This window comes from Girardinichthys multiradiatus, chromosome 10, assembly GCF_021462225.1.
Source record: "Girardinichthys multiradiatus isolate DD_20200921_A chromosome 10, DD_fGirMul_XY1, whole genome shotgun sequence".
In the NCBI taxonomy this organism is placed as follows: domain Eukaryota; kingdom Metazoa; phylum Chordata; class Actinopteri; order Cyprinodontiformes; family Goodeidae; genus Girardinichthys; species Girardinichthys multiradiatus.
In genome coordinates, this window is record NC_061803.1 from 2,356,050 (window position 1) to 2,370,739 (window position 14,690).

The 14,690-nt window shown below is 38.5% G+C and overlaps 1 protein-coding gene across 1 annotated transcript; it reads right to left on the minus strand.

Moving 5' to 3' along the window:
* Position 1: 1 nt before the first annotated feature.
* Positions 2-10,153, minus strand: ube2ib (ubiquitin-conjugating enzyme E2Ib). The gene is made up of 7 exons (XM_047377111.1): positions 9,999-10,153; positions 8,063-8,138; positions 7,879-7,962; positions 7,544-7,616; positions 5,291-5,400; positions 5,098-5,177; positions 2-769 (listed from the first exon to the last, which is right to left on the minus strand). The coding sequence occupies exons 2-7, from the start codon at positions 8,126-8,128 to the stop codon at positions 706-708; spliced, it is 477 nt and encodes a 158-aa protein (XP_047233067.1). The 5' UTR covers positions 8,129-8,138; positions 9,999-10,153; the 3' UTR covers positions 2-705.
* Positions 10,154-14,690: the final 4,537 nt, after the last annotated feature.

Here is a 14,690-nt window from a genome sequence, read left to right on the forward strand (position 1 = left end):
ATTTTGTAGAAAGTTTTATTAAGCCAACACATACATGAACAAAGCACCATATAACCTTAAAGTACAGAAGAAAGCCTACCTGCCTCAGTTACTGTGGCCATTTTTGTTTATTTCATAGCAAACACTCTGAATAACAAAAAGACAGCCAAGGCAGCAGATTCTATCGTATATTACAGCATGCTGAATAGAAAAACCTGGGAAAGTAAATTAGACTGGACCATCTAGAGACACTAGTGGGATACAACAGTATAAAAGTGCCATTCATTATACAGCAGTTCAAATACTGACAATGAAATAAGCCATTTTTACATTAAATTTAAGGGAAAAAAGGAGGGAAACAAAAAGGAAGAGACCCTGTAAAAGAGCAAAATTAAACAAGACAATTTACTTCCATGAATATCGATGACAGCTCGCATGGAGTTGATGGAAAAACTGAAGCTGTGTCCCTCGCACCACATAAGACAATGTTTAAAAAGAAACGAGTGGGGTGCTGAGGTCCCCTCCCAGCGCCACGCGCCAACCGACAAATTAAGAACAAAAATGGATAGGTGAAGGGAGAACGGATGGCACAGAATGTGTGGAGTTTAAATAGAAGTCTTTAAGCGAGTCCCGATGTGAGAGGAGCACATTCATTGAGAGACCGAGCGGGGAGGTGATTCTCGTTAAACCCATTCCTTCGGGCGCAGCGGGGCCGGTCTTCGCCTCTTACGACGGGGAGTACTTTTTGGCCTGTGCTCGGACTCTTTTTTCGTATTCTACTCTGTTTTGGCTGAAAACAAATAAAATAATTATTATAGTGAACCAATCATTCAGTCATTTCAACAGTTTCAATAAAGATGATCAAATAAATCCACAGTTAAATCCATGTTGTTGACATCTTTAAAGTAACATTCCTTTACAGTTCATGGAATCAACCAGAACTTTAACATGAAATATGTAGTAAACATATTCTGGCATGAAGTCCCACATGTAAAGGAAAAGTCCAATTTAAGCACCTTTTCATCATTTTCTGCATCCAACTGCACTGATACGTTACAAATGTCTCGAGATCGGGAATCGAACCCAGGACAACCGCGTCGAGGACTACAGCCTCTGCACACGGTGCGCCCAGATACAGTGACATCTAAATAAATTAGAATATTGGTGAAATAATTCACTTCAGAAAGGGATACAGGTTGATGAAAGATTCAGTGTTTATTTCTGTTCATGATGATTCTGGCTTCCAGCTCATAAAAAACTATTTCAGTTTCTCAGAAGTTATTCCTGACAGAGACGTGTTCTGGTCTACAGAACCACAGGCAAGACAGCTGACCTCACAAGTGGCCATCATTCAGGCGCTGACACACTCCACCAGGAAGCAACCAGTTTATATGGTGCTGTATGCAAGCATATTATTGGAAGGTTGAGTGGAAGGAAAAAGTGTGAAGCAACAGGTGCAGACTGTTGCTGGAGTCGTTGCATACAGACCAAGGTTTTAATAGTTTTGCAATTTATTTTTTTAATTTAGTTTTGATTTTCAATTCCATTTTAGTTTTAATTAGTTTTTAGCATTCGTTTGCTAGTTTAGTTGTAATTTTTTGAAAATTCTTAGTTTCAGTGTAGTTTTTATTAGTTTCAGTTGTAGTTTTAGTCTTTTCTGAAATCAAATCCAGGAACATTTCCAACTCAGAGATAAAAAGAATTAAATGTTATCCACATATAAAGAAAACATTACAGTTACATTTATTTAAAAATATTTATTCATAATTAAACTATAAAAATCAAGTGTGATAGCAGGAAAGTCTATCCACACTGTTAGCATTTCCTAAGAGTAATAAAACAAATACCGTAAATTTCGGACTATAAGCCGCTACTTGTTTCACACACTTTGAACATTGCGGCCTATTCAACGGTGCGGCTAATGCATGTTTTTTTTCATGCCACCAAAAACATTTTGCCTGGTAACGGTAGACCAATCAAATTGATGAGTAATTCAAAGAGGTACAATGAACTTGTGCGATAAATCAAGAGCACTTTCACAATTTAATTACCGGTATTGTAAATCAGACATTTATATTCACCCTCATCAACATGGAAAATCACCAACGGGGTTAGAAAGGCTGGACTGCTGCGTGACGATGAGGACCAGGTGTGCTCAAGTGAGAGCGTCAACAAAGAAGCTGAAGTGAGAGACGAGATCCTGAGGCTGTTCAATTCGGACTCTGAAGAACAGGACTTTGATGGTTTCAGTTCGCAGGAGGAAGATGAAGAAGGCGATCAATGACTTTTGACCTGGTAGGCTGCAGTGGATATCAGTTAGGAGATATTGGAATGTTGTTCGTGCTCTGTTCAGTAAAAAAAAGCATTAGCAACGTAATGTGTGTGTTACTAATAACGTACGTATATTTAAAAGGTAGCCGTGTTAGCCACTGTTCGAAAAAAGGCATTTGCAATATGCATTTGTTTATATTACCATACGGATTAAATTAAAAGTTAAAAATTCCTCAGGTGTAATATCTTTCTGTGTAAATCATATTACAACGTGGGACACCCGCAGCTTAACATCCAGGGCAGCCTGTAGAAGTACAACATTGGTTTTCTTTCTAAAATTAGAGCATGTTGCTTTTAATCAGGTGCGCTCTGTAGTCTGGAATTTACGGTAAATAGAAGTAGTAATGTCTGTCTTCTGACCTCTCCTTTTTCTAACACTTTTCTGCTCTTAACTTCACTGTTCTTTCCATCAGACCATTTTCCTTCTCTCCAACTCTTCGTTCAATCTGTTCTTTCACTTTTTTTCCAAACGGTCTGTTTTCCTCTATTGGTCTTTCACTCTTCTAAGACATAAAATAATCAAAATGTTCTCCAAAATATTAGAACATATAAAATACGAAAAAATTACAATATAAAAAATAAAATAAGATTTTTGTTTCAGATACCCGTTGGATATTTTTAGATTAGAAACTAGGGTATTCCCTTTTTACTTTGAGCTACAGGCTCATGCAACAGTAGAAATGCACATTTAACCAGATGATTCTCTCCCTCCTCATCATTCACAGTTCATGCAGTTCTTGCCTCATTCATTTTCGCTGTCCTTTCACCAACTTTCACATGTCTAAACTGAGTGGAAAACATGCCTCAGTCTGAGTTCACAAATCACTATAATAACAAAATAACTTTTAACTCAGAAAATCTAAACTAAAGGTCTTCAATCAGTTCTAAAACATCCAACTTTGGACGAATCCTTGTTGACACCGAGGCTCAACTTTGCCAAATCAAGGAGTTGTTCTAATCATTCTGTTATTTCTCCCTCACTCAGCTGCAGTTTTTCCCTGTGCTCTTGTCTTCCAATTTGCTGTTCTGTTCATTCTAAAAAGCTTGGTTTATTTGCATTTGGATCGATATCTTTAATAAAACGAAACACATCCAAGCCTTTTTTTTTTTTTTTTTTACCTGGGCAGTGAATTTAGACAAAACTAGTAACATTTCCTACTGCAAACCAAACCATCACGGCAAGGATCAGCCCTGTTCCAGCAAGCACTTCTACTCTGTAGCGTTAATAGCAGCACGACCAGCTACCATTAAGCACAACATGCTCACTCGCGCGTTCTACTCCCAGCTACCGTAGTAAGTCTACACACAACAGTTCCTTTTCTCATTCGCAAAACGCTAAAATCTGGGACATTTTAAAGTGACACGACGTCTAAATCGGGAAATTCTAGGTATTGAAAGCGAAGACATACTTAAAGTAATGCCAATGTGGTCTCTGGCGCTTTATCCTGACATGACGCTAGGTGTGGACAGACCGCAGAGATGACTTGACTGACGTACCCGCCATCTGCTGGCAGAATGTGGCACAGCGAGAACAACAACTGAAAACTAGACTTCATACTAATGTATGAGACACTCGAACACTAAGCACATTATCTCTGTAAATTCAGTTAATTTTAGTTAGTTTTGTGAACACTCAGTTTCAGTTAGTTTTCCTTTTCATTTCAGCTAACAAAAACGTTTTTTTATTTCTGTTTTTTGACCCACTTCACACAGACATATCTAGAACATGAGCTACAACTGCCCTCTACAGTACATACTGTCCTGTAGGCCCACATTTCTGTATTAAAAACCCTTTAAAATGGTCTTATTGTAATAATCCAAATTTATGTGCAACTAAATTTGGGGTTTTCATCAGCTGGAAGCCAGAACAGTCAAAATGAACAGACATAAACACTTAAAATATGTTAGTGTGTCTCATGATGTCAGTACTCAATGGTCTGCGTTTGTTATTTTCTCCTTGGCGTTGGACTGAGGCAGAATGAGACCCAAATAGTTCTGATGCTGATACTTGAGTGAAATGTTGAGCACTTTGGTTAGCTTCTGGCTTTAATGTGCTACATAAATAAATTCCTATTGACAATGTCTTTCAAACAGCCCAGATGATGAGTCCATCCTGAAATTCTTGGTTCCCATCATCAGCAAAGCTGCTTCTGGCTGATGTTCTGGATGGGGAACATCTTGGTCATTTCTTAATGATGTGACCACTTCAGCACCTCTTTACCTTCTGACGCCGGGCAGCAGTAGCTAGTGGGCAAGTTCACTTTTGTTATGACTGAATTAATTTCCCGTTAATCTAGTTTCATAAAGCCGTTCCAGACGCGGTGAACTTCAAGCTCTAACTTTGATTCCTTAAAAATAAAGAAGCAGGCGAGCAAACAGCAGCTTCACCTTCTGTTTGCTTTTAACTTCACATAAGAGGTCCGGTAAGCCTGGAGAACAGCAGAGTAGAAATGATGGTCCGCGGAAGATGAAAGCAGATGCTCTTCATCCATCTATTGAGACTTCTACACATAGTTGGTAACAGTTGCCGTGTGTTTGGTTACCTTAGTGAACAGGTGGACAACAGGAAATCAATCCAGCTGCAGTTTTCAAGCACTTTCAGACGTTTTCAAGGACCCATATAAACCTTTAATCAGCATCAAGTAAAACCAAACTAAAGACATCATTGAGTGGGACCCATGTGTGAAGGGTTCTGTCCAACTGAAATGACCTGTTGGCAAGAGTGCAGCAGCAGTGGCCTGCGATGAGTAAAGTTTACATGTTAGAGGAAAAACTGCAGCTACTCACCAGTAGATTGTGTAAGCCTCTGCTTGGGCTGGGTCCTGGATATTTGGCTCGTTTAGGAGTTCCTGGATACCTAATAAGATCTAAATAACAATAACATTTGTGATATTGTAGCCGATATCTTCCATTTGTAGAAATGGGTCTAAAACATTTAGGACCTTTTTAATGAGACAGGCGAGTGTTTAATAATCCCAACCTGCTTTATTGTGATGGCTGGTCTCCAGTCCTTGTCCTCCTCTAGAATAGATAGGCATACTGTCCCCGATGGATACACGTTTGGATGGAAGAGCGGAGGCTCAAATTTACCTAAAACACACAAATAAGGTCAAATGGGTCAAACAATCTGATCAACCCGCAAAGACAAAGGTCGCTACTTTACATGAAACATTCAGAACCAGGCATGAATTCTGCATGGAGGCTCGGTTAAACAGGGAGTAGGTTGGGGTTTCCTGGACCAGTTTAGTACTCTGTGAGAACGGTCCTCTGAATCACAACAAGGTTCTTCATACAGGGGTTGGACAATGAAACTGAAACACCTGGTTTTAGACCACAATAATTTATTAGTATGGTGTAGGACCTCCTTTTGCAGCCAATACAGCATCAATTTGTCTTGGGAATGACATATACAAGTCCTGCACAGTGGTCAGAGGGATTTTAAGCCATTCTTCTTGCAGGATAGTGGCCAGGTCACTACGTGATACTGGTGGAGGAAAACGTTTCCTGACTCGCCTAGATTTGGTGACAGTGCAGGCCATGGGAGATGTTCAACTTCACTTTCATGTTCATCAAACCAATCTTTCACCAGTCTTGCTGTGTGTATTGGTGCATTGTCATCCTGATACACGGCACCGCCTTCAGGATACAATGTTTGAACCATTGGATGCACATGGTCCTCAAGAATGGTTCGGTAGTCCTTGACAGTGACGCGCCCATCTAGCACAAGTATTGGGCCAAGGGAATGCCATGATATGGCAGCCCAAACCATCACTGATCCACCCCCATGCTTCACTCTGGGCATGCAACAGTCTGGGTGGTACGCTTCTTTGGGGCTTCTCCACACCGTAACTCTCCAGGATGTGGGGAAAACAGTAAAGGTGGACTCATCAGAGAACAATACATGTTTCACATTGTCCACAGCCCAAGATTTGCGCTCCTTGCTCCATTGAAACCAACGTTTGGCATTGGTATGAGTGACCAAAGGTTTGGCTATAGCAGCCCGGCCGTGTATATTGACCCTGTGGAGCTCCTGACGGACAGTTCTGGTGGAAACAGGAGAGTTGAGGTGCACATTTAATTCTGCCATGATTTGGGCAGCCGTGGTTTTATGTTTTTTTGGATACAATCCGGGTTAGCACCCGAACATCCCTTTCAGACAGCTTCCTCTTGCATCCACAGTTAATCCTGTTGGATGTGGTTCGTCCTTCTTGGTGGTATGCTGACATTACCCTGGATACCGTGGCTCTTGATACATCACAAAGACTTGCTGTCTTGGTCACAGATGCGCCAGCAAGACGTGCATCAACAATTTGTCCTCTTTTGAACTCTGGTATGTCATCCATAATGTTGTGTGCATTTCAATATTTTGAGCAAAACTGTGCTCTTACCCTGCTAATTGAACCTTCACACTCTGCTCTTACTGGTGCAATGTGCAATCAATGAAGACTGGTTACCAGGCTGGTCCAATTTAGCCATAAAACCTCCCACACTAAAATGACAGGTGGTTCACTTTCATTGTCCAACCTCTGTATTTTTGTTCAATTGTGCCACTTTTAATGACCAAAAAACCCAAACTATTAAAATGTCATTATTTCTGCCAAAAACAGATTTATTTAATAAACTTCATAAAAACACATTAAACAATAAATTTTCTAAACTAAATAGGTGTGAAAATAAATGACAGCATCCCAGGACATTAACTTATAAGGAACTAATAAACATTAAACTTTTGCACGTTAGTCATTTTTTAACATCGGTATCGGTCCGATAAGTAAAACTGAACAGATATTATTAACCCACATTTATCGCTATCTTGTTGTCATTTGTATTTCTGAAGGGGGAGGGGACTGGATGTCAACATCAGCCCACATTTTCATATCTGTGCATATAGTGATCATAACTGCAGGAAAAATTTCAGATAATATCTTCGTTCCATTCCTCATTTTCCATTTCAAATACTTACCCAGAAATGGAAACTAATAAATTTCATACTTTTCCAGACAGTAGGAACCAGGAAATCCAACACATTTGTTATGTCCATGTTATGTTAATAATTTGCAAATCCAACATCAAATGTAGCACAGGAAGCTCATGAATGTTACCATAAAATTTGTTGTGTGTCTTTACTGCTTATCTGATGCCAAATAAATCATCTGAAGCAACAAATAACAGTTCCTTTTAGTAATAATCAATTATCTCCAAGTTTACACTGACGACGGGTCACAAAACTCACATTTTGGAGGTGATGAAGGATAATCGTCCTTGAACAACATCCGCAGTTTGAACAAACCTCCTTCCCATGGAGTCTGAGAAGAGACAGAACCGTTATGACACCTCAGCTGGAGAAAGTCCATTTAAATTTGCTATTTTGGGTCTAATTTCCAACGACTGTTAGTGATACGTGTTAAAGGACGGCATGTTAAAGGAATTGTTTAGTAAATGATGTATTCAACGGGAGGAGGAGGGCATTCTTTGGATGTTCCTCAGACATTTGGACCGATAACATGTCAGGGGTCCATGTTTTCTGTGTGAGTAATTCCAATGAATGGAGACAATCAGACATTTTACCCCTTTTTTCCCAGGAATAGCACATTCCCAGTTCATGAGATTCATGGTTCCATCTGGATTTTTTGTTGGTACAGCTACAAATCCCTGGAAAGCAAGAAGTAAAATGCAACAAATTAAAGACAGACTTTCACAATGAGAAATAATGAGAAATCGCAACAGGTGAATCTTCTGAGACGGTGCTTACAAAAGGATGGTCCTTCCGCCATGCCTTGCGCTCCTGTGCAAGCCTGCTCAATGCAATGCCTGACATTTTTTGACTCCTGGAAAGAAAAAAACACATTAGGACAATTCTTTACTTTATATTGCTGAAAACTAAGTAGGTTTATGAAATTATCTCGAATAAACTGACAACTATTAAACGTGCACCGATTTTTTCTGGCTGATACCAGTTTCCTTTGCAGTCCAACTAAGAATGCATCAATCAACCAATCAGAATAAACTATTTTTCTTGTTCAGCTGGGGGAATCTGGCCCATTAAAGCATCAAAAGCAACAGCATATACTTTGATGCACTTTTTTGAGTAATAAAAATCAAGTTACATGCTGGTGCATAAAGGTGGATGATCTTATAATTGATTAACTTTTTATTAATTCTAAAAATGCCAGCTTATCAAAGAACCTGCAACACATTTTTCTCCTACATGTCCTCAGAGAGAAAAACTAAATCGGCACCAGAACCTGGAAACCAGAAGCAGGTAGAGAAAGGCTGTTTGGTGCATTCTTCAGTCTTATTTAGCACTACCCCTGAACTAAATGAATTATTACATGTATGAGAAACGGATCTTTGATAAAAGGTAGTGATTTTAAATTCAATTCAAAAATACTTTCATTTTTCATGAATTAAAGCAGGTGTTCTATAAAGTTCATCTTGGTCGATGTGTTTACAGACCAAATCTGGTGGGATTTCTTAGTTTTGACGCATTTCATGAATAATACTTTTTTTTGTTCACCATTTGAACTGCTGACCATTAATCAGAGCCGATCGAGGGAAAATTGGCCGACTCCCAGGTCTGGATATACATTACAATGAGTAACAAACTAGCACCAAAGCTATCGTGGATCCCCCATAGTTGAGAATGATTTAAGAGTTAAGGGAGGATTGCAGATCACCTGTCCCTGACAGGTACGGAAACGGATTGGCTGCAGTTTTTCTACTTTAAAAGCTAAAACTTTGTTCATATGGACAAGTTAATTCAGCTGCCTCTTCTATGAGTGTTTTGGGGTAACGAGGGCCACCCGAATATAATTATAGTTGGATACAAGCTGTCAATAAGCTATAAGGACGCCAGCCTGCTTTGAAGCCGTCAAATTAAGAAACCCTGATGGCATGTCGCGCTATCTCTATAGCAACTGCGGTTTAAAATGATAAAAGTAGCAACAAAATGTTGCAACAGTTACTTTAAACTCTCAACACCTTGTCTACTAACTTCAGACAAATCTGTCTACTGTTAACTATTATTAAAGTTAATAAGAGGCGGTTTTCATTGGCCGTTAGGCTGAGAAGGTTCACAGCAGCGTTTATATCTGGACGGCTAGCCAAGTTAGCCGGTGGTAATAACTGAACAAGGATGTTTTCTACCATGTTTGGACCTTAAAAGAACCGAAATTACTTCGTATTTAACAGATTTCTTTTTATTCTAAGCCACACCGACCTGTTGTGTTAAGTTAATGTCACCATAAAACCTCCACAAACTGACCGCCAAAGCTAATTGATTAGCATGTTAGCCTGTTAGCTTGATACGCTAACTCATGTGCGCCAGAATCGTGCTACATCCCAACAGGCACTGGCGCAGTTAGCGTCTGCCACGGCCTGATGCAGCACAAAAAATGCGCAAATGCACTTGATTTAGACAATTTAGGACGCCAGGAAAGTAATCACTGCCGTTCACACAGGGCTAAAAACAAACAAACCATTAATATTCCTGTTTTAGCTGGAAAAGGTTGGAAGGAAACCAAGAATTTTAAACATGTCACAAAGCATTAAAGAATAAGGACAAAGAGCTGAAAGGCGCACATTTATGCGTTACAAAACTAGCGAAAATGGCGCAAAGTGAAGGGGGTGAAAATATCCCCACACACGACAAAGAAACTGAGATAATAGCCACCGGGCTCGGTTCCTACCTCTCTCAGTGTGGCAGCACTGGCTCTGCTAATTAAACGAAACGAATTAATGGTGCTCGAATCCCCTTAAACCTTGTAAAGTTTCCCTCCCGAAAAAATCCACCCGCTCCGAGTAGAGCTTCAAACGGCGACGCCACACAGTCATCCGCCCTTACTTCCGGCTTGGCTTAAATACTCCCATCAGAAGCGCATTTTTCCATTTTTCTTATTTGTTTCTGTTTTTAATTAATTATCCGGGCAGGCGAAGATAAAAGGGTGGCTGTTGCTTGTTAGCTCATATTTTATGCGACAGTTTATTTGAAACACGTGGGGAACGATAATCTAGGTCCTTTCTGTCAGTAGGAAAATGTAGAAGGGATTCTACTTAGTTTGTATTTAATATACTTTAGTTATACTTTGGTGAAATGTTCCACATTTTAGGCCGGACGAAGCAGAACTGGTTTCAGTTTCTTCGTTCACTTAAAGGTGTCTGGTTGACACAGCTGGGTGGGTTACTATCTTGTTCCGTTTATCATCTTTGTTCAGACCGTTAAAGCCAAACAAGTCTTGTTTTAGACCAACCAAAACAAGTCTAAATCAGTTCACAACAAAGAGCCATTTTTCCTGTGGATGACAGATACTTACAAATACTGTCACTACTATTATATTTTACTGTTGCTTAAATATTATTTGACATTTCAACAGGCATTTTCCAGACTACTATGGCATCAAAACGAATTTCAACGATATGACGCTAGAGGTCGCCATTTACCACCATGTTTTAGTGATGAGTCACCAATTAACCTTTTCAGGCGTGAAATATGATAACCGTCCCTGAGGATTTTTTCACTCTAATGAAAAACAAAAACATTTTTGAAACAGCATTTTTTCATAAATTTCCTTTTATCTTGTCACATTAGATCCACCCTATTTGCTGTTGCTCAACGGTGAATTTTACAAAGAACATTTTTACAAGCATAAGAAAAGCAGTGTTAATGGCACAAAATTAAAACTATTAGGAGTCATCAGTGAACTCAACAGACAATAAAAGAAGATAGTTTACTGGTAAGGATCTTACTGGTATTTTAAACGATTCATGATTTTACCCGCCTCAACATAACAAGAAAAACAGAGTTCCATCCGAAGAAAGGTAACCCCACAGAATAATACTGTCTCTTCTATGTTTTGCTGTGGGTATGGTGTTGAAAATAGTTTTTATGACAAGCATATCACACCCAAAGATCCAGTTTTGTTTCAGCAGACCATAGATATGAGCCAGTTCCTGTCCTGCAATTCTGCCTCAAGACATATGGAGAATGCATGAGATTTTGGTCCAGTACTGGGTCTTTTCATTTTGTGGATAAACACTCACTTTTTGGTAAGTTCAGCATTGTCCCATATTTTCTTCACTTCTTGATGATGGTTTTCAGTTATGTATAATGCAGTGAAAACCTTTGTTATCTTCTCCTGACAGATACATTTATACAGGAAGATCCTTTGTAAACTGCCATCTATGGTTTTAGCTAAAGGATGGACATGTTTAGATGTGGGGAGTGGTTTAGACATCTTGGAAAGTCACTGTAAAGACAAAAGAAACTCAAACTTTTTTTCTCTAGACACATTTGCTGCCATTTAAATATTTTCAAGGATTACTGGTCACAGTAATGTCAAAAGTTCAGTTAAAACATAGCCAGTGATGCATGATCCACTTTAATAAGGAGTTAATGCATTTTGTCCCAATTTAAAATGAATATTTAAACATTTTTGTTATTGTGTACCGCCAAGTTATAAGATGTGGGACACAAACATATTTTTTAATGAACAAATGTATCCTTTAAATTGGTTCTTGGTACTAATTAAATAATTAAAATTAGATATATTGGCTCTGCTTTTTTGTCTCCAATACTTCACGTTTCCCACATACTTTTGGCCTGGTATATAATTATATTCTGTTCATGCTTTCTATGTTTCTTCACAACACTAATCGACATATTTTTATGTGCCTCAGCTAAGAATAAAGTTAATAACAGATGCAACAATCAGGCTGATTTTGATTTCCTTTAAGGTTGGATCTGCTGATTCTGAACAATTTAAATGTTCTTTTCTGGAGGATTTTAACATGCAAGATGAAAAGGTGTAGGTTCTTTGATAGAGGTAGTAGTTCTGAATCCCAGAGTAAATAAAGGATTTAACCTCATGTCTGCATCAAAACTTATGGTCCTAACATAAATCTGATTTTTGTTAGAACTAAACCAAAAATACAAAATATGTTTTTGGTTGATACGTTTATAAACCGATGCATGTAAAGACTAGAGAGGGAGTAAAAATGAATATGTTTGGCCTACCCATCACCAATCAGAGCCGTTCTAGGGAAAACGGACCAATTCCCATCTCTGGCTGCTGATTGGTCCACCTCAATAATTCAAAAACTGAAGAAAAATCCAGGTTGACAAAATGACAACAAAAACAAGGTCTGAGGAAAAAAACACAGACAACTATGAACGACAACTTTTTCATTGGGTTTATTTATGCAAGACCATAGAGATCTATCTCTTATCCCCTCATACTTAGTTTTTACATTAACATTGCATAAGATCATATAGAAGTAATCTGTGTAGTGATATGAGAACCATGTTCATTGATGCAACCGTTAGCTTGAGGAAACAAATGACATTCATTTGTGATCAGTCATGCATTACAGTGGTCTGTGGTTAATGACTCCAATGCAAAACAAACTGGGCACTTAAAAAATATTAGGCTACAGATTTGATAAGTTTGTCCATCAGATGAATAACTTAATGTTGGATACTGAAGTCAACCTGTGTGAGGAGAAGCTGCTGAAGCAGGTGGGGCTTCATAACTGTGTGTCAGAGGTCACAACAAAGCCAGGCAAATCAAACACAAACACACTTTTAAACATTAGATATAATAAACCTGAATCAGCGCAGAGGAAAAAACAGTTTCATTACATATTTATTTCTGCTATCAGAGGAAAACATGGAAAACAAAGATTGCTCTCAAGCATTGGCAGTTAGGAACAGACAGAACGGGTGTTTCATCAGAAGTCTGCATGTTGGAGTGATAATCCAGGGAGTGCTAGCTGCCCCTGGTGATGTCACACAAGTTTGACGTGGGTTAACGTGTGCGAAGGAGTGCAAGACAGTTTGTAATTGGAAGGCTTCAGAATACTACCGCAAATGTAAACATAGCCTAGCTCTGGCAGGAAAAGTCCAGTCTACATTGATTAAAACCTCTTTGCAGATCTCAACTTTTGCACTTTAAAAGCCCTTGTGTGTGTTTATACATGTGTGTTTATATATATATATTTATCTATTCCAAAAAACATGCATCCATACTCGTTCTGACAATATAAAAACTGGTTTAATCAAGTGTTTGTGTGCATGTGATTAAATGGAGGTTGGTGAGTCGTTAACAAGTCTATGTACAAAGTGTGCCAGCATTAAGAAATGTTTACTTGTCCCTGACACGAAGATCAATGTCTAAAATACACATAAGACATTAGATTTTGGTCACTGGGAAAAAAGGCAACACTAAATGATTATTGGTGAGTGAAATATCCAACCTATATTTATAAATATATATATAAAAAATAAACACATCAAACCTGAAACAACTTAAAAAAAGTGTTCTAAAATGCAGTATTTACAACATTACAGGCTGTAAGCAGAGTGAACAGTGTGTTCCACTGAAGTGCTTTTAACCACTCTTTATGAATGCTAAATATCGCACTGAATAAAAAGAAAAATTAAGTTTTTAAGTGTAACAGTCAATTTCATAGCCAGCTTTGTTATTGGTTATCAAAACCTCTCAGAGAAAGACTCCATATTCAGTATCAGCAAGTTAACATCAAGATCCGCTTAATCTTTTTAATTTTTAACCAAAATCCAGTATAAACAACCTCCCTTTGAAGTTGTGTTCTCTCTACAGTGTACAAAAGGTGCAGCTTTTTCTCTAAAGAGTTAAATATCAAGATGGAGTCTGGCTTATTTACACAGAAACTGAATTGAAGTCCTTCAGCGCCGCCTGAAACAGCTCCAGTCCATAAACAAAGTTTCCCCCTCTGGACAGAAAGAGGAGATGAAGGACGATCCCTCAAAGACTAGAATAAAGATAACTCTGTCGTCACCGGAGTAAGGAAAGGAAAACATTTATCCTAATTTTCTTAGCGAGGTTAATAATTATGGAGAGCCGTTTTATTCAAAATAAAATAAATAAATACTGCTATTGATAAATTAATAAATATTCCATGAAATAAAACAAAATAATTATGTTAAAATAAATTTTCATCTTACTTTATTTAATTCATTTAATAATTTATTTATTTCATAATGCAGTTTTATTTTGTGACACTTTTATTTTGTAAAGCTACTTTACGTATTTCAGTGACTTTTACTTTTTAACCCCGTTTTTCCCTTTAAGCTCTTTTTATTTCATGTTCTTATATTCAAATGAGGGGGCGGAGTCTTATTTGCTGGGCGGCGCTGGGACTGCGGGGCGGAGCTAAATTCGTGGCTGAGGCCGGAAGAAGCATGCTGGAGGGAGCCAGGGGGTTCTGGTGCCAGACCGGCCGTAGGAGTCTGCCACGGAGGTTGCTGCTGTTTTGGTGGAAACTGTTTGTGCAATAAATCTTCGTCAACCTTTCAGCACGTCATTCATACACATAGTGCTATTTATTTACCATCTCAAGTAAAT